Source organism: Rhea pennata, chromosome Z, assembly GCF_028389875.1.
Source record: "Rhea pennata isolate bPtePen1 chromosome Z, bPtePen1.pri, whole genome shotgun sequence".
NCBI lineage: Eukaryota > Metazoa > Chordata > Aves > Rheiformes > Rheidae > Rhea > Rhea pennata.
The window spans coordinates 80,402,855-80,429,773 of record NC_084702.1 but is presented as its reverse complement, the minus strand read 5'-3'; the positions used below and the strand labels follow the sequence as shown (position 1 = coordinate 80,429,773).

The 26,919-nt window shown below is 42.5% G+C and overlaps 1 protein-coding gene across 1 annotated transcript in view; it reads right to left on the bottom strand.

The window, feature by feature from the left end:
- The window catches only part of DCC (DCC netrin 1 receptor), a 551,739-nt gene that overhangs the window by 26,462 nt on the left and 498,358 nt on the right, over positions 1–26,919 (bottom strand). The window contains exons 22-25 of the mRNA XM_062599476.1: positions 15,883–15,948; positions 12,851–13,013; positions 5,870–6,096; positions 3,338–3,454 (exon numbers count right to left, since the gene is read on the bottom strand). Coding sequence (XP_062455460.1) covers positions 3,338–3,454; positions 5,870–6,096; positions 12,851–13,013; positions 15,883–15,948 — 573 coding nt within the window. The remainder of the gene's footprint in view (positions 1–3,337; positions 3,455–5,869; positions 6,097–12,850; positions 13,014–15,882; positions 15,949–26,919) is intronic.

The following is a 26,919-nucleotide window of genomic DNA, read 5'->3' as shown; positions in this document are numbered from 1 at the left end:
GAGAATTTTTCCTATTCAGACAGTTCATTTTGACTTTGCAAGATATTTTTATTGACAATATTTATAACTAGATTATTTATTACTAGAGTAAAAAAATACCATTCTTTATTGACTCCTACTAAAAGCTTGTTTTTAAAGTCCATTCCTTCATTTCTTTTCACAGTGCAGACACCTAGCACTTTCTATTTTAAAATAAGTCAAGATTATTATTCACTACAGTACTCTATTGCAGAGAGGCTGGGGAAAAGTTAACATCAAACATTTTCAATAAATCTTTGCAATTCTGAGCAAATATGACATCAAATCTGTTCTGTCATAGCCTGTCAGCAATTGAACTTATACTTACTACTGATGTACTAAGACACTAAAACCAGAAATTCCCTGACCAAATCACGGAGTTGCCTAAACACTGTTCTACATCTAAAACGTGCCACATCATGTAAAAATGCAGCACCCAAGAACAGCTTACAGAAATGACAAAGTAAAAAATTTTACATTGTACGGAAGCACTCCAGAGGCCATGATCATATTTCTCCTAAAAAAAAAGAATTGTGATTTTCTGCAATTTGAGGAAGAGGAAACACAGAAAAAATTTGTTCCAGAAACATACAACAATTCTCTCTCTCTCCAAAACAGATTTACTCTGTGAACATTTTATTTTCCTCTTCCATAACAAGTAAACACCACTAATGGAAAAACAGGAAAATTATAGGTAAAATACCTGACTGTGATACTCCGCAAAGACTTTCTCAGTTATTTTTCTCATTAACTAGTTTATTACGATGTTTTGGCCGAATCAAAATATTCCAAAAGATATGTGTTGTTGTGGCCGGTGAAGTTGTAGTATCCCACATTCTATCAACAACATTAAAAATGGAATTTTCCATTTCCCATTATTTGCTTGTCCCATAACTTATCATTGATTTGGTGTCATCTTTTTCTAGCCACCCTCTATGCAAACATGGATTTGAGATTAGAGATACTCGTCTTCATTTTAAAATGCCAGAGAAGGCAGCTGACCCTCAGAAGGACGTAGTGTTGAGCAGGGCTTCATTAAATAGTATAGGAGGAAAGGACCGTTGCTGGTGAGAAGCCTAAAGCATTCCTCATCCTTGAGGTCTTCTCCTCTCCATCCGGCAGCCTTGGTACCTTCTCCCCTGCTTGCTGCAACATGGCATGACCATGAGACTTGACCTCTGCATTGGCTACAAAATTGAAAGACTCCCCAGGTATTTTACAGTTTCATCCCTGTGTGGGTTCCCTTCCTCACATTCTCCTGTAGCAGGAGAGAAAGGCATTGATTCTGCAACACTGTCTCAAGTCCCTTTGAAATGTCCATTAATTGCCTTCATCAGGCTTAGTGGCAGAATTTGAAGCAGACTGCAACATTACAGTCATGCTTGTATTTCAGTGGAATTAAACCATCAAAAATATCACTAAAACCTGTTTTATGCCCCTTCCACTTTACTAAGCAAAGGCCCATTATGGGGTATATTTTTTTCCTCAAAGACTGCAAATCGTGATTATTGAGATTTTCATGAATACTTCTAGATTTGGTATTGAACATTTAAAAGTATGTATGTGTTTTTTACTTCAGAATTATGATGGTGTTTCTTCAAGCTATTTAATAGCTTGTTGCTGACAATTTCTTTCAGTATCAGGCAAACAGAGGTATTAATTAAAGCATATAACATGACAAAACCTCAGTTTTATTTTCTTGGAAAAGAAACATAGCACAATTCAGCCTGAAATGTACAAATAAGACTTTTATAAATCTGAGCTTAATTATTTCCAAACAATCACAATATTGTGTCTCTATAGATTAGATTTATACTGTAGAAAATATAAATAAATAGAAGAGGACATCATTCCTCAAAAAAGCATCATCTGACTGAAATAACTAGAAAACTTTAAGAGTGCTTTTATTTATAAGCTGTACAATGACACTGACCTGACTTTCACTTAACTAACTGTGCTACTGAACCATTGTGATTACAATTAATTTGTTTCTGATTTTGCTTACAACACTCTAAGTGCATCTATTTTCTTGGATTGCCGCCCTCCTTCAGACCATGCCAAATCAGGAGGAGCCCCACTGAAAAAGGGCAGATATTGCCTAATTGTGGGATCAGAGTGATTACAAGACGGGAGTATTTCCTTGGGAACGCCTGGTATTGCAAAGAGCTTTCTCCCTCCAGCCAGCAGCCTTTTTCCCAGCCCATAAAGCGGACGGCAGCTGAAATGACGCAACATGTTCAGCCCATGGCTTGAAGAATCGGTAGTTAAGGTCTCCCCATATTACGTTCCTAAAAGCTGGTTACTTGTGAGTTAGAAGCATGACCCAAATTGCACTCATAATGAACACAGGTTAAAGAAACAGCTACTAATTCCTACACAGTAGTTTACTGAATAGAGGCATGGTAGGTTATTCCTCCTCCTCTCCTTCATTCAGTTCCATATATTTTTTTATAACATATCATTTGTGCTGTGCCCTTCCTTAAACCCACAAATAGGCACTTAAATATAAACATCAGAGCTAGAGAGAATTTTTTTCAAGGAAATGTATTTCTGTCAAAAACTGTCCTTTTTTTCTAATTCAAACTCAAATTATTTAGATGTGCCAACTCCTATATATTTTTAATTGTATATATTTTCTGAGGTCAAAGGCAGAACATCTCATGTACCTTGCTGCTTTGCAAAAGGTTGACTTCACCTACGAAATTCGTTCAACAATAAACACTCTGTGGTTGCTAACAATCAACACTATTAAAAATATCTTTCTCATCTCTCTTCATTTAGTCAGCTTTATAAGGAGAGCAGCTTCTTATAAAAAAAGCCAACTTGGTGGCAAGCCAACTACATTACACAAAAGAAGACAGAGCAGAAACTGGAGAAGCTATTTATAATAATGTCCAATTAATTATAAATATTGAAAATAATAAAATCACACTTTATATTTGTGTATCCCTAAACGTTCTGCTCTGCTGGCTTGAACTGTTATGCCAGGTTTTATAGTTGTATAGTAGAGAAACAGAGGGATTTATCCATCACCATCTACCTGGCAAAAACATAACCCTTCACTGCTGCATTTAGCCTGTACTGAATCTAGTAAAAGTATTATTTCTGAATTCTCTCCATAGTTCTTCCACTGATTTATTGCGAAGCCTTGGAAAGCTTCCAAACCATTTTTTCTGAAGAAGAAGAAAACGTGGCTAATGTTGTTTAACTTTGGGAGGTGTGACTAGACTGTATTTGTAAGGCAGCAGGAAACGCTCAGATGGGTGAGCCACTGCCTGCAGCTTGCAGAAGCGGGCCAGGGTGCCGTCTTGGTACTCACGAGGGTTGTTTGGCTGTGAATCCATGGGAATCATGAGCTTGGCACGGGTGGCTCTGCGGGCAGCAAGTGAGCGCTCCAATGTGGACATGCTACTTCCAACATCTTCTGTCTCAGGACCTACAAAAAAAATAACACAGCAGCTTAGTTGAAAATGCTATATATATGAATGTCACTCTCTCTTATAACTAGCAGTAAGATCACTGGATTTTTTTTAGACTTTCATTCTTTAAACTGCTCAATAAACATCATCACTTACAAAGAGCTGCAAGACTATTTTGTCTGCCTTTTCCAAATAAAGTGATCGTTTTTCTGTAAGAGAATTAAGATACTAATTTCTTCATTTCCATGATTTAATTTTCCTTCGTCCCTAGAATTTCCCAAACAGCCCACTCAATTCATAAAACTGACACATCTTTCTTGTAACCTCCTTGTTATAAACATATTTTAAAATCCAAGTATCTAGACGAGAAATGGCGAAGTAGGGTGCAGAAATTTCAGTACCCACAAATTACAGCAGCTAAGTGATGGTATATGGAAACTGTGAAAAGGACTTGCCCTGTGGCATGCCCTGACATCCCGATGTCCTGATTGCTCAGGCCGCAGACCTTCTTGGAGCTCACGACAGCTCCTCCAGCCTGGACATCCTGGTTTTCCTACCACAGCCACCATGGCAAGTTCAGGATGTGCCTGGATCTTGCCTCCATTTGGGCCTGGTTCACATCTAGCACACGTACCCCGATTAGATAGCTGAGATGCATTGCCTACTGCTGCAGTCTCGACACAGGCAGCTAAACCTACATCCAACCCAATCAAGAATGGGTTCAGAAGCTCCATAAATCAGACAATCTTATTGAGGTATTGAAATTTGGATGCTCTAATTTAGCTGCATTGACATAAGATATTTAAAGGATCCAAACATTCTAGAGAATGTATTTGTTAGAAAGCAAATTTGCTTGGAACTGGATGTTCTGCAGAGTAATTTGCAATGAAATAGAAGCCGTATTTCATGCTTCATACCTTGTCTCACACTCACATGATATTAATGTTATGTTTGCTATTTTAAAAAACTGTTGGCAAAATCATTTATTACTGTCATGCTATAAACTTAATATTCACTCAGACTATTCCTCTCTGATGTTCCCCAGCAAACACATATTCCTTAAAAAAAAATGCATAAAAAGACTTTTTTTTTTTTTTTTTTTTTTTTTTTTTTCCAAATTATGCTGCTCTGAATTTCAGGACTGAAACACCAAGTCTTCTATCAATGGCCATCTGAAGGTCTAACTGCTACTAAAAAGCCAGGGACAGTATTACTCAGCTGGGTACTACAGAATGGCAGGCAATATAAAAGCATTTGTTTATCCAAGGTGTTTACACATAAACTATCCAGCCCAGCCTTTGCGATTAAGTTGTTCCTATGTTGCGATGACTTCCTACCATGCACTAGATTGAAAGCCCATTGAAATCAATGCAGCCCCTGCATTGATCTTTCTGTCCCTTGAATCAGGTCTCCTGACCATCAGCAGTATCTGTTTGGGCAGTGGGAATCTTTTGTTTGTTTTCACAGCATCTACTATAATGAGAACCTTTACATTAAAAACAATACAAATCATTGTCACAATCATCTTCATAAATAGGAAGTCATCAGCCCCAAACACAACGGCAGAAAAAACAAATTAGATCCATTCAGAAATTTGAAAGAGGTTCTTTTTATAATTTTTCTTTCTCTGCAGTGATGGGAGCTACGGAAGAGATACAACCATCAGAGCCATATGGAAAAGTCATCTTCATTATTTACCAGCCAAGTCGACATTCGGGAATGCTTTAGCTGTGTCATGCACAAGCAATTCATTCATTACGAACTCAAGACAAATGTGTTTGTATTTTCAACTTGTGTACTGAGTTCCCTGCCCTCTGTCCCTGTCTGAGCGCACCACCTGGCTCTCTCTGTTATTGCGATGGAAAAGAAGTCTTTAGCTCAACTGAAACCTGTAATGTGCTGTGTGTAGTAAGGCTAAAAAAAAAAAAAAGAAAGAAAAGAAAGAAGAAGAAAAAAGATCTATGCAGCCTACCACCACTTCATTCACACTACTTTTTTTTATTACAGAATTACTTTTCTCATATCTTTAATTTTTCCCTCAGTCTTCCTGGACCAAATTCTGATCTCAGTTATGTTGCTGAAATTCACGTTCTCCTTCTGCTCCATTTTTCATTTTTCTTCCCTACTTTCTCCTCCCTGCCCCTCTTATCTCCATATTTTTTAAAACATGGCATGCAAACTTAATATTTGATTTCATTATAAAAGCATTCTTAGCTACTAACGCAATAGTGAATATGCAACAAAGATATGTTAAAAACTTCAGGTGTTGTTTATTATCTGGTGGATCTGGTGATGTTTTCCCTTCAGTCTCTGCTCAGGAGAGCTGGAGAGGGACAACCTCCCCCAGGGCTCACAGTAAAGTTGGCAATTCCATCCCGAATCCCACCGCGTCAGCCCGGGCTGGGCTGCGGGGACGCGCGCGGGGGCATTACCCGGCTGTGGGGCGCTCTTGCTGCCCAGCTGCGTCTCGGACTGGCTGTGAGTGACGGGGGTGATGTCCTGGCAGCCCTGCATGGGGGACTCTCTTCCCGCGGGGTCGGAGCCTGCCGGCTTTTCGATGTTCTTCATCTCCATCTCTTCATGGTGTATCCAAAGATCTGGAGGCCTCAGGTCCTTCTGGCTGCCCTTCCTTTTACCAGCACTGTGCGTGGCACGTTTCCTGCAGTAAATAAAATCCAAGACTGTCACGTCAGAATATTCCCCCTTGGTGAAACCAGAGGAGTAGACTGAGTGATGCATACTCCTTTGTGCCTCCTCAGAGAACCCCTTTGATTATGTCCCTCAGAAGTTAGCACCAGCTATCTTCACTGTGACCTTATGCTTTTAAGGGCCTCTAGAAAAAGGTGCTGTGTAGGGCCACATAAATCCCCTGCGCAAGGTGGTTGCCAGGTGTCTCGTGGCTCCGGCACCAGCTGCTTGGTGAACCATGGGGTGGCTCTGGTGTTTGTTCCAGACGAAGCCACTTGCCAAGTTCCTGCAGCCAAGCATAAGGTGCCTCCTTGAGAGCATATGTTCAGCAGATGTATGAAAGAGGGTGAGGGAGAGGAGAAACTGGTATTTGCTCCAGGGGATGGGCCTGGGGCTCAGCAGGATAGGACATTTTTGCACAAGCTGATGTACAAATTGGAGCAAAACATTTTTCCTGAAACAGAAGGGAAGTGCGGAGTTTCCTCTCGGGAAGAATATAATTTGTAAAGTATCTGCATTGAGAAACAGCAATTGGAAACTGCTGAGCCCATTTCTGTCAAGTTATGCACATCTTATGCTTTCCACAAATGAGTGAAGCATATGTTATATTTCTTTAAATATACATTAAAACATGATTTTTATTGCAGAAAAGCTAAGAAATCTGGCATATCCCAGAGCAACATTAACTTTGATCTCTTCATGCATATGCATTGCAATATGCCCTTCTCTCAGCGGGCCACCTTCTCCAGGGAGCACACCTTGTCACAGCTAACAGCCGCTGCCCTCTGAAGGCCACGCCAGCAGGAGCACCGGCTCCTCGCAGGACTGCTCCGGATGGACAAGCCAAAGATAAAAGACCAGATAAGATGGCAATCCCCAGGAGGCTTAGGTCGGAGCTGAGAGACAGTCAGCATGACGGATGGCAATGCTAGAGCTTTGTCCCTGCCTACATAATACCTCAAATCTTATCTAAAAGCTATCTAAAATCTTACTGGAAGTCTATCAACTTAAATAACTCCCCAAGAACAGCTTCTCCGGTTTATTATTAAGGTTTGTGCTCAATAATGGGAACAAACTCTTACATAGTGCTACTCCTCTGGGCAGCTCAAAGCATCCTGTGCAAGGAAAGATGTGTTACTCTCCTGTGTGTAAAAGCTGAAATGTATGAGATGCAAAAAGCTGCAGGCCGGTATTTTCAAATTCCTGTGCCCAATTAGGAACGAAAAAGAGCCTTGATTGCCAAGGGCAGTGGGTACTCACAACTGCACCTCACTCCCACCACGTGTTCACCTCAAACTGCAGTTGTGCACCCTCCGAAGCGAAGGCTTTTCTCTGCCTCCACTGAAATCAGTGCAGAATCTCTCACCGACTTCGATAGGACTTGCATCGCATTGGTATCACTCGGGCACGGACACGCTGGTAACTCTTTTCTCTAACATGCCACACAGGCAGTATTGTGAAACGTGGCATGGCAGCCATTTTACCAGAAATGCTTCTGAGAAAGTTTTAGATTTTAAGAAAATCTAAGAGTTTGAATCAAATTCTGATCTTTGCTAAATTTTCTGAGCCTGATCTAGAAATCAACTGATACGTAGAACAACCGCGTGCATCACCAAACACTTTGCACACAAGACAAGGAACAAACACACCGCACAACCTCAAGGACGCTCGGGGCACAGTCCTGTCGCACACCCAGAAGTCAATGGCAATGACATTTTCTGTCATCAGCAGAAATACCCCCGTCCTCAAGCAGCTGGCCTTCAAAGTAGAAGCTCTTTTATTTCTTTTGACTGGTTCAATATCCTGAATGATTTTCAAGGTTCAAAGTTTTGTTTTAAAATGGGATTTAGAAAGTTAGCAGGGAAGGTAAACCCGGGGTTGTTCAGAGACTTCTGTCAGTCTGTCCTTATTCAGCTCCCAAGAAATAAGGCTGTTCATCTTTGGTGACAATTACTTCTTGTGTTTAGTTTGTTATTTTCTAATTGCCAAAATTTGATTATATAAAATGATAGTATTTCTAAGAATAAGGTAAGGGCAAAACACTTTGCCCATATGGAACATGGACAGTTCTTTAATACCTTCTCATAACAGACTCTAGCACAGTCTCCTGGTTAACAATTAGGAGAATAACAACAAGTGCCTTCACTCAACCCCTAACATAGGTCCTGCCTGAAGTTAAAAAGTAAAACTGCTTTCTTCTATCTCATCCAAAAAAAAAAAAAAACTCTACAGCTTTTGTTCTAAACGAGGAATTGTTCTCTTCACTTTGGGATACAACAGCTTTTTTGTCAGGTTCAATTGAAAATAATTCATTTCTCCAGGCTTGAGCTCGGCAAGGGGAATTTCAGCCCCAAAGTAATTTTATACACAGCTGTAAATAGGGGGTTATAATGAATGTTTCATTCCAACCATAACTACAAAATTGCTACAGCAATGAATGGCATCATTTAAAAATACATGCAATGATCTAGCCTGGCTTACGTTGTTTTTTCTCACAAATTATTGATGCCCATGAGTAACAAACTGAATCAGAGCCAGGAACGCATCCAAAAAGGTCATCAATAACAAATGAAAATAAATCATCCCGTAGCATGTTTTGTTTGCGCAATGCAGAACTTGAAGTTCTGCTTCTGAACACGCATCCACCCCCATTGCAGTGAGAGGCAGCAACGCTGCTAGACTGGATGAGCGCCAGAGAGATACAGAAGACATCTGTATGTGTCAAAAAAGCATCACCAGTCTGATTCAAACCTCAGTGCCAGCCATGGGAAGGAATGCTATGGAAGTTCCTGTAGTGACTCGAGATTTACATCGGGATTCAAAGTCAGCCCAATACTTGCTTCGTAACCATAAGAGGGAAGACAAGTAGTTTAGAATTGAAAAATCGATCCCAGATGGCACTGTTTGTGTCACTGTTCAATTATCGTACAACATGAAATGCATCAAACTTGCATACCAGAATGATGGCTGGTTTTTCTTTCCTTTTTTTTTTCCTCAGGATACATGTGAAAATAGAGTTCGGCTTTATCCTTAACGTATAGATTATGGTCACGCAACCCCATATAATGATAGCAGAACTTAAGTTGTATGTTGTACCTTGTAAATAAATAAACTCTTTGGAGAGGAAATTCTTTTCTTTGCCTATTTCTATAGCTACAAGCAGAACAGGGCCTGGCCCCTGGCCGGATCTATTAGGCAGCACACACACTCATAGCTAAGAATAGCAACAACTCGCACGCTATGCAGGCTACAACGCCAACGCCAGCACCAGCTGGGGCGACCTTCTTCTTCACTGCCTGCACTTTGCAGTTGCAACACCCCAGGGAAAGCAGGTAGAGTTGTAACAGCTACGCTGGGTTTGTTTTTTTAAACAACAGTTTAAGACTTCCATAGGTGAAGATCCCGGGAATTACCCGTTCTCCGGGAGGCACCGCGGAAGAGGCTGAGGGACAACTCAACCCCGAGGAAGCCCAGCGAGACCTTCTCCAGGTCACCTCGTTTGCCCCGACAGCCCTGGAAGGGGTCTGGGCATCTGCGCTTCCGCTTTGGCGGCAGGGCTGCGTTAAAGGAAATTCAACTGGTGCAAAGGTCCGGGGTGGGGAGAAAGCACAACATAAAGCAATCCTGTCTCCAGAAAACCTCCCTCAGTGTTTACAAATGAAAAATTATTTCACTTTATCTCCTGCCAGCTAGCATGAAAAGCTTAAAACAGGGCACGTCTTTCCTATCAGCCGGCTTCGCTCATCCTCTCCCCACGCCGAAACCCTGCACATGCTGAGTGTGCAGGACACGAAAGCAGAGGTGCTGGCTAACGAGGAGCACCAGGGTGGATGCCGGGAGCGGGAATCGCACTGGCCAGGAAAGCAGCAGTGACCTGCTGCAGCTCCTTCGCGGCTCCCTCAGCCTGGGTTGGATCAGGCTCTGCTTAGCGCCTGCCCTGGGCCTTCCCAAACCCGGACTCACAGACCCCTGGCACTTGTAAAGGACCTGAAACTAGTCTTAGCTCATTTCTTGTGGTCTTTCTTTACAGTGCTCCGCAGCCTAGCTTACTAACTGGTTGGACACTTGCTCAGGACTGTAGTATATATTTAATAAACAAATATGCACTGTTTACTTACCAGGATTGGACTAGATGTCCACCATGCCATCTCTCCTCTTGCAGTAGCCATACCCTCACACTATTAGTCCACAGGCTAATTGTTCTGGCATGTTACAAATGCCATGAACCACTTTTTTCTATACAATATTATGTGTGTGTCTTATTATATGATATTGCTCCCCATGAAGCCTTAAAAAAATTCCTGCAGGAAACAGGTCCCACAAAGTGATAAAGCCCTTTACTTGACGATTAGATCAGGATTTTGTCTAATGCTCAGCTCTGAGCTGCAGTGCCTGGCCTGGGAGCCTTGTCAAAGTACGCAGAGGAGCCAGGACAGGAGCTGGAGCACGGCCTCCCCGGCCACCACCCCCAGGCCCTGAGCCTGGCTGTGAGCCTCCAGGATGGCAGAAGGTGCAATTATGGTGAGGGGATGAATCTTGATTGCTACAGAAGTCGTATGTTCTCCCATATGTACAACTGAATAAGTTATTAAGCCTGGAATTTTAATCAGTTTTTCTCCCGTTTTTTAGTGATGTCAAAATTGTCACACAGTTTGTATGGCTGATATTTCATTCTTTAGTTGGCAAAGACAGAAAACATGTACCAAGCCGCCTAGGTCAGCACCAGGTTGTTCTGCGCAACAGACTTTAGTGTGCTTTGTTCAGCCAAGTTTTAACTAACTTCAGAAATAGGAGTTTCCTCCACTGAAGGCTTACAGGAGATCACTCCATCACCTGAAAGTTCTCGCTCTGAGAAAAGACAGATGTATTACTCAAGGAGACGTGGCCTTTACCCTTATTGCAGTTCTTTTGTTCAGAAGTCCATTGGTGATTTTAAAATAAGAACCAGACCAGATTGTCAATAAAGCCTGCATCTATATGGTTTGTTCCACAGTATCCATCTCTTCAGGTCAGAAACAAAATAATTCAAACAAACAACCTGTGTTCTGAAGAAGTTTGGGTTTTGTTGTGCTACATTTAAGGCCTACTGCTTAATTTTTATTGCATTATTTTCCCCCAGTTTTAATACAGGAAGGGTTGGCTTGGGGTAACTTGGGTGGAATTTGCTTGCCCCAAATGTAGACATTTAGAAGTCAAACAATAAATCCAAATTCATCAGACTCGCATTTTTTTTAATCAATGGAGAGAAATAAGCATCCTCAGATGGCAAGTCTTCTAACATCTGTCTTAGGAGAAGATGAATCATTCTCTGAATGTCCCTGATCCTCAATACGGGCTACAACAAGGTCAAGTCTGATTAACTGAAATTTGAGTATTTAATTTTTAGATATCTTATTCTGAGCAGATGACTCTCGCTATCTGTTTCTCTCTCCCATGAGTCTTCTTTTCATGTTAGAAACTCAAGAGAGCTTCAGTTTTGATTCAGCAAACACTGTACACAACAGAAGGATTTCTGTTGCCTTCACATATGGCCCGATTTTCAGCTGTGAAGACTCACAACTGAAGTAGATTTTCAAATCGATTTGGCATTCAACTATTTGAGCTGTGCTAAAAGCATAGGCATTTATTTTTATGCCAAAAGGAGAGCTTTTTTGTATTTTAAAAAAAATCTACCTTCAGCTGTTGATCTTTAGAGAAAGTATTTCTCCTGAGGACTGTAAAATACTACAAGATGTTATCTGTCTGTTCTTGACCAGTTCAAAGCTGATTTCAGCACACATGGGAACTGCTGAGTCCCCAACCATTCATTCTTTCACTGTTCCACCTTTTTTTTAAGCTTCAATGCAAATCAACGTAATAGATTTTGCCTTGCTCTTAGTCCAAACATTTATCATCCTTGTGGGCAAACTACGATTAAATTTTACTTTCACATGTCTAATCTTTCACAATAGTATAATAATGAATCCCTTTACTGAATAATTTTCAATAAATTAAATGCACCAAGCCCAGTTCTGTTGCAAATCCATTGACTCCAGTGGAATCACTTCATCTTTCACCAGGCCTTGATGTCACCTCTAATTTCTCACAAAGCTGCAAAAAGCTTCGTGCTTTATGTTGCTGCCCTTTTATAACATCCTAAGGATTTTTTTTCCCAGTAATGTTCTATAGATTTTTTTTCCAAGTACATGAGAATTATCTGGAGAAACAGATGTTGGCTCCTTTTAGTGGAAGACTTTTGGGGACGGATTGTCTAGAGCGGATAACATCCTCACAAAAGGCTAGCAAGCAAGAATGGCCATGCTTCTCAGCTGTGCAGATACAGTGCTGCACAGTCAGAATCTGACAACATCACATAAATTCATTTTTTTTCTTTTAAATCAATGGGATTGATTCGTTCCTATGTCTGAATTACACTCGACACCATAAGGATTGGAGAGCTGTGCCTGGCACACTTATTTTTCAGTAAGTTAGAGGTACTTACTTGCCATGGTTTATGCTGCACCCCAGGGGACACAGGACATTCTCCACTCACTGGCTACAGCTGACTTCCTCAAGACCATGCCTCCCAAAACCCACAAAAGAGCCAGTGCTCAGAAATACAGTTCAGTCCCTAGACTCCACATCTCCGCTGCAGGAACATTATTGCCCATATCTACTTTGAAACCAAGTGTCAGCAAGGCCACAGACATCACACGGCCTTTCCACCCTGCAATTAGCAAACATACTTCCTCTGCTGCGCTGAGGAACGCCTGGTGCAGATGACAGCGACGACCACCACGACCACCACCGTAATGACCCCGACGGTGACGACGATGATGACAAGCAGGTTGCTGTTCTTCTGAGGTGTGACGCTGCCGTGGGGAGGGTGCATCTGCCCTATGGGAGGTTCTGGAAGAACATATACAATGGTGAGATCGTTAGCTTTGGGTTTTAAGCTCTTGTCTGGCATATGTTAGTGAGGGAAACTCCTGTGGGTTTTGTCCATCAGATTACATGGACACATTATTTTTCTTTAGTTAACAGAGAGAAGAGGGAAGAGGATAGAAGTATTTTATGCTACATGAATTCCTCTGTGACATGAACACTGCAAGGTCATCATTTCTGAGAAACCCCCCACTTATCGGATACCCAGATAGACAAACTACGTAATAGGACACAATTGCCATTCACTCCCCTCCTTCTTTAGAAGTCATCCATAAAAAGAGACAAAATTTGGAGGCCGGCTGCACAGATTCCTCTCCGAAAGGAGACAGTGGGCTCAGAACGGTGTCACAAAGCTGGAATTTATGTCTCACTGCATTTCAGTGGTATAGCAAACAGGAAAATATTTAAGCCGTAACGACTTTGCACTTTCTGAGTTTTAACAATCAGGTATTGGGAGTCAATAACTCTCATCTCATTTTCGCTATTATCAGCTGAAAATGGAAAAATGGGGGAAATGGATTTCTTCTTTATGGCTTGTAGAGTCTCTCTTGGTATTTACAAGAAAATATGTATCTTGCATGTTAGCTAACCTGACCACCTGATCCGTTCCTCAGAATTGCGTTCACCTCACAGGCAGGCTCCCCTCACATTGTATTATTTCATTTATTGATACATTGACCAGGTCTCCACGGATCACTTTAGCAGGTAAAGGGCTCAATTTTCCGAACTGATGAGCTGCCTCATTTTCCTTTAGTTTTAATACAGCTGGAAGTTTGGGACTGAAAATAACACCGTTTCTGGTGTCACATCCTCATCAAATCGACTTCAAGTACTGATTCCTTGCTTTCTGCACTTTCTCTGCCCCCCTTTTATATTGCGAATAGCACAACTTCTATTTTTATAATCTTTTTGGATAATGCATATATTCACATGTATGCACATATCAACTGTTGTTGATAATATCTGCATATATGAAGCTCAATTTTATTGTCATTTGCAGCCAAGAAAGCCGCCACTGAAGTGAAAGGGATTTCCATGTCAGCAGCGGCTGAAGGGTTACGGCCCCAAGTTACAGACATCAGCACGGACCCATGAGTTGCTCTGTTTGCTAAGGTGTCCCATAAGATTAGAAACTCAGAGAAAAAATACATATATTTTTTCACTTACGCTTGGAAAAAGAAACTAAATGTCCACGAGAACTGAGTGGAGCAGGATGTGGACGGAAGAGCTGTGCTACAGTATGCCAAGCGTTTCCAAAGAAGAGTTTCTCAGGAGTTTGCATATGGCATCACCTCCACAACCTCCCCAGTATAAATTAAACACCCTGTGGCTGCGATTTCATTTTGTCATTAGTACAACTGAATGAGAAACGAAAAAAAGTCAAAGCTTTCCAAATAACAGTTTTAGTTAGTGATAGATGTAACTTCACTGTAATTTTCTGCCTTGATTTTCTGACCTATTATCCTTTCTTTACTTAACAAATTAAGTTATCGGAATAATTTGCCCTTTTTTCACAGCTCTTCCTCAGGCAATCGAACAAGGCGAGCAGTTGCGAGAGTCACGCGTTTGTCATTACGACGACCCAGCACAGACACTCAGAAAATGCTTAGTATTGGTTTCTTCTCCATTTCCATGCTGAGAAAATGGCACTGAAGGAATAGTTTGCATTAAATACAGTAACTGCCTAGAAAAACAAAAAGTCTTCTCACTCCAGGCACTGGAAGCTCCACTTATTTCTCAAGTCACTTACCTATCATATCAAAAAATGCAAATCCACAGCTAAAAAAGCACTATTGACTACTGACTGTAATGAACCAAACGGTCCAGCATCACGAGGAGACCCCCCAAGGCCTCACGGTGGGAAGCACCATGAGGTTCCTCTCTGGGAGTGCTGCTTTGCAACTGAAGGCAGGCAAAAGAGTCTGTTGCTTGTGATTGCTTTAAAATCCACGGGAATAGCTCGATCAAGGGATGCTCGAGTTTCACCACCTGCAGTACTGCAGCTCTTCTCAAGCAGGGTGACCCGTTTTAAGAAGAAAAAATAAATTTTCCAAAGGGAGTTTCACATCCAGCTCTTGCAATGCCCCGTGATCATTTGAACCAGACCTGCCGTCATTACAGAAAGACCCCGTGCCCATACTCCTGAGTGCGCCCAAATTTCTCCCCTCGCAGCACAGCGGCGCTGGCTACCAGCGGTGCACTGGCTTGGGCTGGGTTTTCCAGCTAACCCTGCAAAAGTTATGATCCAAATGAGCCAAACCTCATGCTCTTTGAGCCAATAAATAAGTTTCAGTTAAAAAAAAAAAGTTAATTAGATGCAACTGATTTTCTTTATTTACTACTAAGAGCAGGAAGTAAACCTAAAGTACACACCGGTGGTATATTGGCCACAGAAAAATACTACAGCAAAAAAGAACTAAATTTTGCATTCACTCCTTGTTTTGTCTGAGGAAAATAATCAGTGTGACTTAATCAGCTAGGTGCCTTGTAATTATTCTGTACTTTCAAATCCGACGTGATGTTGCGTTTTAGGGAAACTTGTCTGTTTTTTTCCATTCACTTACATGAAATGACAACGCTTCATTAGGTAACAGATGTGGGGTCAGGAATAAGAAGCTACTGATGGCACTTCTACACCTCAGCTAGCAGTGATTAGGTTCAGTTAATTTTTTTAATCCGTGGGGTTTCTTCTCCTTTCTTCCTATTTTAGGGCAGGATTAATTAATAAAAATGGCGCTTTGCACAGAAAGCTTAAATTGAAATGCAACAACGCGGAATTTATTTTACAATTCTTGTAAAGCTGTTGCTGTCTGCAGGCATGCAAGGTATTTACCGTTCAGGCTGCTTCTGTCGATCAGGTTGGTGTCCACCGGCCAGAAGGACCCATCTCCGTGACGCCCTGCGCACAGAGGAACATGTCAGCACCGCGGCACCCGCCCCCGGAGCCCTCAAACCGCGCGGCCAAAGTCCCCGCGCGGCGGCTTGGGAGAAGCCGCCGCGGGAGCGGGCTGGCTCGAGCGCCGGCGCCTTGGCCGGGACGGGCGCCGCAGCGGGCTCCGCCGACCGCGCGCCGCCCCGCAGCGAGTCCTTGGGCTCGGGGAAATGCAGCCGGGAAAATGCAACGTGTTTCACATGCAATTGCCTCTTTTCTAACCCCAAAGTGAAAAAAAAATTATAATGTAAACATAAAATGCATTTATATTATATATAACATATATAGGGATATAAATAATATTATTTATAACATATATAGGGATATAAATATTATGCCCCAAATTTTGTTGTTGAGTTTTACCAAATTTATTTGGTAAAATGGGAGCCCAGGCCTGCCTGGCTCCAGGACAGCGCCAGAGGAGCCCAATTTAATGAGAGAAGGTGAAGAGCAGGTTTTTTAGCTAACGGACTATGTAAAAATGTGGGAAGCCTGCGCAGGGCTGCGAGCTGCCATGGATTATTCCGGCAAGCCTCTAATTCCAGTGGCTCTGGGCTGCATCAAATGGCTCAGCACCATCAGCCAAAAACCATCAGCTCGCTGCACGGTTGGCTGCTGCTGCTGCGCGCTATTAAAAAACTGCGTTTCTCTTCAGACGTATTTGTGTTTCTGCAGATTGCAGAGAAATTTGTGTGCATAACTTTGTCTCCCCATTTGGGAAGGATTTTGTGATGAAAGGCCCTAAATAAATGTAAGATCATTATCATCAGAAGAGGTTTCAGTGTAATCATCTTTTCAATCAGAGTAATTGCACAGCTACAACAAGCTGGTCCTGAGAAAGCCAGGTTGCAAAATGTTTAGTGGTAAAAACAGACAAAATAGAGATAAATGGAGGCTATATAGTTTATCAAAATGACACTCTAAAGCAGTCACCTTCATAGTGCCATGCTGCAGCCTGCGAATGCGGTGTGACCCTCGGGTCACGCTGTGCCTAGTAAACTGGGTGTCTCAATGGGAGACTGCTAAACGTTATTGCTTTTGGTATTTAGTCCATACTGAAGTGTCTCAGCAGGAGCCTAACACATGTGAAAATTTAGTCTGGATACTAGAAACTGAAATAGCTAACCCTGCATGCCTGATTCAAAAGTTTAGTACTTTTTGATTAACAGAATAGCACTTTTCAAGGCATTATACATGACATTTCAATTGCAAAAATCTTTGCGTAACCAGCTGCCAGCTTCAGTTTGCACGAGTCTGCTGAAATTACGGATCATGTTCCTGGGGAAAATAGCATTATGCCATGGCTCTCTGGCTCCTGTGGGCTGCATCCGCGGCACTCTCTGTTCTTAACTAATATCACCAATATCATGAACTAGCCCTTAGAAATGCTCTTCAGCGATGGACACGGCTGCCTGAGGATGAAGCCAGCTTGTCATCAGGCTCCTGCAAAGCGGGTTGGCTACACTGCTCATCTTACAGGGTTCCCCATCATTTTGGGTGATCCTCGTCTGCTCCAGCAACCGGCAAACAGCCTCTGTCCGAGGGCGGTGGCACCTAACTGTCCAGAAACGTGGTAATTTCACCACGAAGAGACAGGAAAGTAAATAACTCTTAACAAACGGAGCATTGCAACAATACTGGGTGTCATGGACAGCCAAGACGGAGATTATGGTAATTCAGTCCTGTTCTGCTATTAAGACAAAGAAACATTATTCAGTATTTGGATAAATGTTGAAATGTAAGCACTTAGCTGAAAGGTAAATCTCTAATGTGTTACAGGGCTTTGTATGTTAAAGGGTAAGTAAGACTTAAACAGGATTATAAATGCTTTACTCCAAGCCAACACACCTCCATGAATCATTTTCATCTCTAGCTTTATCTCTGCAAGGATTTAAGATATGTTTCCCTTTAAAAAAAGTGAAGGGATATGAAGGACCAGCACTGCCGGAGAGTTGCACTCATTTAGTTTTGAGGCCTCAGGTTTCCAAGAGCTTTATAATCATCTAAATCTCAAGTAATGCTATTCCTTTAGCAAGCGCGCTGCCTGTGGGAAAGCCGGCCTCTGTCACTCCTCAAGTGCCCAGAATTACTGCAGTTCCCCATCTCCTTCCTATGATATCAGTGTCTTTCTTTTCTTACCGGTGACAAGTGCAACTGTTTTGTCCCACCAAATTTAGATTTAAACCCTCAACACAAGCCAGAAAAAAATCTATGCAGTGGGCATCACTCAGTGGGTATGGCCAGATCTCATTTGCCTTTTTTTTTTTTTCCCCCAGTCAGATCATGGACTAGTTTTTCAACTTCCACTAAGTTCCAGTGCAGTTTTTATTCTTCTTGTTATTCCATCTTTTGGAACAAACTATTACGACATCTTGTTTAATCATCTATTTGTTCAAGAGTTGCCTTTTTAATAGAGGTTCAATAGCCTTAACTCTTGATTTTCCTACTTTTTTTCTGAGTTGCAGTGCTGAAGGCTGCCATACTTTCAGAGGGACCAAAATCTGCATCCACAGATCCTAGATCCCCCTTCTCCCCTCTCCATTCTCCATGTAACTTCTCTGTTCGCCTAGGTATGTCTTTTGAATGTTGCAGTGACTCAAGCCTTTCTCTGAAAAAGCATATCCTTCTTCCATAACTATATTTCAGTCGCCAGTATATGCAATAACCATTTCAAGTAGATCTGACCAAGGCAAAAAAAAAAAAAAAAAAAGTCTTAAATCATCTATGATGGCAACAGTTCTTCATCCTCTCAGGTCTCCACCTCTTGCGAATTGCTCAAAAATTCTGTTGTGATTTTGCTGTAAATTCCTTATTTATGGTTTACTTTAACAACTTCCTTATTTCCACGCCTCTGGCACTGCTGAACCACTTGTGCAGACTGCCTCACCGAGGCAACGGAACCGTGATATCGGCTCCTTACAAAACACTCCCTGCGCTACCTGATTCATGAAAACTTGAGATGGAGAAATTAATGGGGAGTGACGCTGTTTCTACTGCAATCATCTGACTCATCTGACCCAGGTACAACCCTGCTCTGCTGCTTTTGTTGCTTTTTGCCTGAAATATTCCAAAATACTAGGAAAATAAGCACAGTAATATTCTAATATCAGAAAACAAGAGACGGTAAGAGACTCTTCCTGCCCCCAGGCACCACAGCTTATGAGGCATCATGCTGACTGTTGGCCTTTTGGTACATAGCACGAATGCCAGTCAAAAGGAGGTTTTAACATGAACATCCTGCTTCATTTCTAACAAAATATGTCCTTCCTCAGCTACACTATCACTCTCTGCAGGTTGCAGAGCTACAAGATCAAGCTATAATGCAGTAACCAATGTGCTTCAGAAATAGCCTGCAGAAGTGAAAAAATACAGAATTCCCCAGTATCATCACTCTCTTCATTTTGTTCCTAGAGATCTTCCTAGAGATCTTTTTGGCAACATACTGGCAGTCATCATATTGTCCACCAGTGCATTTCTTTACACAAACATTTTTTAAACATACAAAATAAAATAGTGCTTAGTCAAGGACAGCTCAGTGGATTTTATACTGGACCAGTAAAGCCAAAGTAATTCCTACATATAACAATCAGCATGAAGCTTCTTAACAAACATGACTATTTTTCTGTACAAACAAGACTACCTATTGCTGACTGATTTTATTTGCATTTGCCCATATATACATACATGTATTCATCTAAGATACTGAAATGTATCTGTTGTCCAGGTCATCAAGAAGGATTTGTAAGACAGGGGCCTAATTAAGGAAGGGATGCAGGGAAACCTGCTCTCTTAGGTATGACCAATCCATACAACTCACTAAGGTCTTTTATTTCTTTAGATTGTGCCATGCATAGTCTTTATACAAATCTGGTAACTCACCAGGGACATAAATTTAAGTGAATGTATGTGACTGCTGTATTTAAGATGGTAACAGGGTATAACTTGGACAGCCCGAATCGGCAGTGGTGCTTTGCTAGAAGGCTGGGGAGGGGTAAAGGGTCAGTAGCCCTTAGTACCATGGTGTGAAGCTCTGAGGAAACCACTATTAGGATTCACACAGATCACCTCCCTTCTAGGAACTTAAATAGAAGCTATGGATACGAAATCACATTTAGGTCCCCCAGACGCTTAGCTCCTGATAGATCCATCAAGCACATCTGTGCATTGGCTCCAGAGCCTAATTTGAAAGATGCGGAGGTGAGAGTTAGCAAGGCTTCATTTCCACTAGGAAAAAAAATAGGAAAACAAATTAAGGACTTAAAGAGAAATCCTAAATTTTGGGAAGTGGAAGTTTGAAAAAGGATACTCCCAGAGCATCAATCAGGATTTAAACAAATCAGAGGATTTGTATCTTCTCCCCATGGATGCTCAGCAACCGGTAACAAAGCAGGCCCCTACTCCACGCTGCTTAGAGCACACCAGAGTGCTCAGTGAAGGTGGTGTTGATGGCAAGTTTGCTTTTCAGCAGGCATAAGCCGACTTACTGGAAGGGAATTTGGTAGAAATGCAAGATTAGGTGAGCAAACACTCCACTGCCTCTAGTCTTTGTTTTTCAAAGGACACCCTAGATCATTTTCTTAAAGATGTCTCAGAGTAGCAGGAATCAACACCAACATGCAAGAATAACCATTCTTCTTAAGTTTTCAAGAATGCCTTCTGAGATCTCTCCTTACATAAGTTTTCCATATTTTGGACCTTAAGAATGAATCCCTGTACTTGCTGAAAAATCAGCCAGATGACAGAACCCCAAAAAGCTGCCTGGAGCTTTTTCTTGTAGAGAAGAGGTTACTTTGATAAATGCAATACTTGTTCTTTCCTCTCTTGGTAATGAAGAGTGTCATAGTCCCCTGCACTATTTGTTTGGGAAGCAGCTCTTTGAGAAAGACTTGAATTGCTCATCCTTTTACTGCTGCTGTGCTCAGCGCTTGCAAAATCGCTTTAGAAACAAAAGCCTGGAGCCATCAAAAGCCTGAACAGGAGGCAAAGAGCCAAACCCGATGCCTCCTGCTATCACAGTAGACGATGCCGTGACTGTGCTGGGGCTGATACCAGGCGGCAGCTTTCGTGCAGGCTGGGGGGAAGCGCCGTGCCGAACACTGCGGTTCACAGTGTTCAGCTAAACGCCACCGAGCACAAGCAGGTTCGCGTTTCCAACAGCTATATGCCTGCTATAATCCAAACACGGCAAAGGCTGAATTACAGACAGCCAAATTCCAGGCATGACCAGACTGCGTTGCAAACCCTGTTTCTCTGAAAGCTGAAACAATTAGTGCACTCTTTATTCATGAGATTAAAAGCAGTGAGGTGTAAAATAGCAGGTGCACTGTCAAGTACACAGCATTAATTCCCTACTCAAAGAGGGCAAAGTCCCCTGCACACCCACCGATGTGCCTGGCATCCCTACTACCTGCAACATAAGGCAGGACACCAGTTCCCCAGGATTTGGAGACAAAAGCTGCTGGTTTCTTCTGCATGGACTTTCAACACAATGCTCACATATGGAGGCAATCTTCACATCATGTCCCCAGGACTTATCTGAGCAGGATTTTTGCAGAGGTGCACTGATGGAGCACAGGTGGTCCCTCACCTTGGACAGTCTCTTAAGCACTGATTGCCAGGGCAATATTCTTTAGGCTCAGTTTCTGGCCTCGGTCCCTGCCTGAGCTGTGATGAAGGTGGTACCTGCCCTTGCGTCTCGTTAGTCCTGTCTTGATCTCACGGCTTCTCTCGTGATACATGAATTTATCTAGCTCAGTCCACACATGGCCTACTTCATGGGAGATACGTTCTCAGAACACAACTGAACGATCAAAACGTACTGAAACATCCTAAGATAAGGAGAAATACTTGCTCTACATTATTTTTTTTGCCTTTTATCAAAATTTATAATGGATGTTATAAAATACTTGTAGTCCAAACACAGAAATCAGCTTTCTAGCTCTTGCAAAATATCATTCTGCTGGCAATACATGACTGCTGACGAGTCATATATTGTCAAAATACAGACTAAAGAATTTAATATTGGCTTATCAAATGAAAGCTGAGGTGAGATGGCAAAAAGAATGAGGCTCTTTGCCCAGTTATTCCAGACCAAAATCATAAGTGGAATTTTTTTAGACTTCAGAGAGCCTCAACAGCTCACACAAACTCAGCTGGCCTTCTCCTACATAAACAGGAGACATAGGAGATGGCTGTAACAAGCGCTCTCTCAAGCATCTGTAACTCTAAATTTACTCTTGTATGACCACTTTTACTACCTTTGAATATGCCCTGTTCAATCAGCTGCATACATGCAAAATAAAAATCTGAAAAGAACCTGACACATTTAAAGGCTTCACACACACTTCAGGTTTTAGGGCACTTCTGAAAAATGCATGGTTAGACTCTGAAAGATGCTGATACTCTTCACCTCGTCCTTCAGGTCACAGAGGGTTTGCACTCCATGAGCATTATTTGCTTTTCATCAACGAGATTCCTTTTCCCCCCTCTCTTACTGACAAGTATCTGCTTATGCTTTTGGCTGAGTTCTTGGTGATCTCTCCAGACCTTGCAGACAAAAAGGAGCTGAAAGGAGCCAGCAGCTTTCAGCAGAATGATTTTGCCATCACTAGGTCTCACCTGCAGCTCCCCGCATGGCCTGCTCCTTCTGCAGTGGCACAAGTGTCACTGAAGGGTGTGCTCACCACAGAAGTATCTCACCCTCCATCTTTCCCCAGTTTCCTGCTGAAAATCACGGACAAGAAGCAGCAAACAGATCTCAGCTGCTCCAACTGCATACGGAGCCTTTGAAAAGTTAGGCGTTAATGAAAGAGCTGCAGCAGGAAGGCCTGGAAGGTGCAAATACAGGGGGGAAAAAAGCCATGCTCATTAGTTTAGATTTCTTAGAAGTAGGTCTGGGAGCTGAGAAACAGGCTGGTCTCACAACCCCCTTCCAAGAAGGAAAGGTCAATGATGAAACTTCTGATGATCTGCAACTCCACCCTGGTCAGCAGACGAGGCAGGCAGAGCATGCAAGGCACTGTGCCGGGCAGGGAGCTGCCTACGACAACTGGCACCCGAGAGCCACAAGCTCTGCTCTGTCTGTACCTCCAGTGCAGGATTAAGAAATCCAGGTGGGAATCCGCATGGTTCCCTTTCCCTTCTTAGAGACAGTCCCTTCTTGCAGCAGCTGGTCTCACTGTCCCAGGAAGCTGCAGGAACAGGGAGCACATTTGCCCTGACCTAGAAACCCTCCCTCAGAAGTTGCTCCCAAACTCTACTCTCTTCTCCTCACCTCCTTTTTGTGCCTAAGGTCTGCCACGGTTGCACGTCCTTTTTATCTCCCTGTCCATCTAGGGCCCCCTGAGACTCCACCGCCTTGTACCCTGAAACTTCAGTGTCCCTCCCCAAGGCCCATCATGTGTCCCACACTCTCAGAAACTGCTTTGCTGCCAGGTAAAGGGATTTTGCTTAGAGGATGCAGAGGCTCTGAGCTAGTGTTCAAGATGGATGACCCGAAAGAGTTAATTTGTGTCACTCAATAAGAATTACATTTGTGATAGAGATGGCCCTAAGCGCCTCGTCCAATGTACTGAGTAATTGAAAAGGCTCCCACTGGCTTCAGCAGGCATTGGATCAGGCCCGAGATGATTGAAGAATTAGCTTTTATGACTTCTGAGGCAAATGAGCTTTTGGAAACTCTGCCTCTGTTTACGTTAATGCTTCTGCTTGCAGTACAGCTACGATGAGACCTGGTGCCATTGACTCATCTTTAATAGAATTACCTAGAGATCAAAGGGAAGTGAAGACCTCAGACTTTGATGTATTATTAGAATTGGTCATCAAAGTAACGTAAAAGTGGAGACTGAATGTAGGTATCTACAAGCTGATGAAAGACATCCCAAAGGGCTGAGAATTTCTCCTGTTTACATCTTATAGTCACAATAGATTCCAATATAGCATAATATGACTACACAGACAAGATATAGTACTAATGTATAGATTTAGGTATTACGCAAAGTGATTCATACTGCTTAAAACATGCTCTGCAAACCCTGCTTGTTAAAAGTAACCACATTTAGTTTTTATACGCAATGTGGCTCAAGCAAACAAAACCCAGCACACCTGGAGAAACTAGGAATCCACAGACTATGGCTGCAACTCCCGTACACATTTACAGCGCTGAGGACAGAGGTTAGCCAAAGTATCAAACTGCAAGCAGATACGAGATACCAGTTGAAATCTTTGCCACTTCTAATTGAAGTTTATACAGAGCGTAACTCATTAAATAGGTTGCAAACATTGTCCAGGCTGTACAAGAACAATGGATGATCCTGGTGACAGTTTTTCAACCTTTAATTACATTTGGATAATAATAACGCTCTCATGGAGCCTGGCAGCGCTGGAAGCTCTCTCGTGCTCAGACACCTTGAGCTCCACCATCGTTGGGACGTGTGGGACTGGGGCTGAACCTGGGAGGGATCCTCAGCACCCCATCCCCTGGCCTCTATTTCCAGCCCCCGCTCTTGCAACTCGCCTGAGATCGCTCCCTCACTCTTCCAAGCAGTCGCGGCAAGGGAACACCTTGTGCTGACACTAACTTCCTGGCTCCTCTGTAGGCAAAGGGCTCCACACCCCTGAGAAACTCAGACTTCAGGTTTGCTGGGTTTTCATTGGTTTCTTTAAGCACTGTTAGTCTGGCATTTTCATTTTTTCGTGTCTAAAATAATCCAGATTAAATGGCACAAGCGTGCTGAAGTTGGGAGAATAAAAGGCACACGCTGTGCCCAGGCAGCCGGGTGCGGGCTAGGCACCTGTGGGGGCTGTGCTCCAGCTGCTTTTGCCACCTGGGGACCTGCCATGAGACCAGTCTTCCACAGGGAGAACGTGGGCCAGCAGCGCCAGGCACGTGGCTTCTCCCTAGGGACGATGATGCCTCACTGGAGATGGAAATCAGCAAACGTGGGGCCGCGTCTCAGCACTGGGCTGGTATCGGTTTAGGTGCTTTGAAATTTTGACACTGATGCTGACACTAAGCACAGCATAGGTCTCTGCTGGAGGAGCGCCAACCTCCAGTGAAGCCACCATCAGCCCACCATCTCACCCCATGCTCGGCTCATGCTACACTGTCACAGTCCTATTTATTTTGATACTCATTAATTCTACTGCTTTCCCAATTATAGAGAGCAGTAGCACCTTTTTATGTATCTGTATCTATCTGTATCTACATAAACAGAATATAAAAACTACATGATAACTCATACTTTAGGCTGCCATCATGAGTGACCACAAGTTATCCAGCATGCATTCAGTAACCACCCTACACACTCAGTGCTACGCTTCATCTCAAAATGATTTTTAAAATATGCAAATATAGATCTTAACATTGCTTTAAAATCCTCCTTGTGACACCATGTAATTTATTATTTTGCTAGTGAATAAGAAATCATACACCTTTTAACATAACACGTGCTGAGCCTGGGAGCAGCCGGTGTGGGCAGAGCAGGCGCTCCCCCCAAACGCACGCTGCCCCCGGCTGCGCTGACACTGCGGGCAGGGGCACGGCTTTCACGGATGCAAAATGAGAATGCCCTCCAGATCTCTTCTCCCATGGTAGTTTAAGCAAATGCATTCACCTACCACATACAGAGTAGCTGCACTTAACCTGTCAGGCTTATTTATTTCTACCCATTAATTAAACTACAGAACAAGGAGGCACCAGCAGGCCTTTCTGCAGAAGACCTGACTTTTTCTCCCCCTACGATGGAAGTAAGTTAACCGGTCTATGCAACCTAAAACCACTTTTCCCTGTTTCCTGTTTTTTTCTCTCATCTAGCATTGCAAATTGATATGCAGAACTTCCCCCAAATTCTCTGAATTCTCTGAGTATTACATAGAAAGGGGCAAGCAGAAGATCTGGAACAAAGACAGAAGAAATATTCATCTCTGAACAGTAGACTTGGAGAACAGAGCACGTGTACAAGAGCGGTTGGGCTACGATCGCTGCAGAAAGCGCCTCGCAGCCCGGCATGGCCCCGGAGAGGCGCTGTTATAAATTAGAGCAAATTCTATGCTGAAATCACAGGATGAATTTCCAAAGCTGTCTAAGAACATGTCTCTCTGATGGGGAAAAGATGTGCTACCTTGTTAGCAGATAATGTGTGGTACCTAATAAAAAGTAAAATCGTAGTGAAGAAATATGCTCCAAGTAGCTTTCATGGATGCTCCAGGCTGAAATAAAACCTGTGAAAGAGTCTAGAGTTTACTTTGATCTTCTAACTAATGCTTTCTTGTCTTCACTAGGAATTTATCTATTGCGAGTTACCTCAAGTCAATAAATAGGGGTAAGCCAGTACCTGCAGAAGTGACACCAGGCTTTGAGGTTTACACAGCACTTCTCCTTTGAAACTAGTGCAAAGGGAGAGTTCAGCTCCAGATACACCTCCCAACATTACCTCCGAGTTTCTCACGTGACTATCTCCCTGGGCAGATGTCTCATAAGCGTGAAAGGCTCTAGCTGTAATTGGCAGAATACTTAAAAATAATAGGTCTGGAGTAAAAAAAAAAAGAAAACATATCCTAGCAACAGACTTCACAAATATTCAGAAACAAATGACAGCAAAGAAAATGTGACTTAATGGTATATATTCCTATTTGGAAAATGCAATGACAATGCCTTGAAAAGTTGACTAAACTTTGCTATTATTAAACATGAGCCGCTGATTTGAGAGAAAAGTTGATTGACGATTTCTCACCGTGAGGCTTTTGGACTTTAATCTATAACGCACAAAAGGGGGCAAGAGGGGCCTGAAAATTATGCTGAGCTTAATTATACCTAAAGTGAATTATTCAGAAGTGCAGCAGAGAGACTAAAAATTTATTTCATACAAAGAAGCCTGACATTTTAATTGGTCCTTCAGCAAAGAGACAAAACAATTTCCTCTCCAGAAAATTTACATC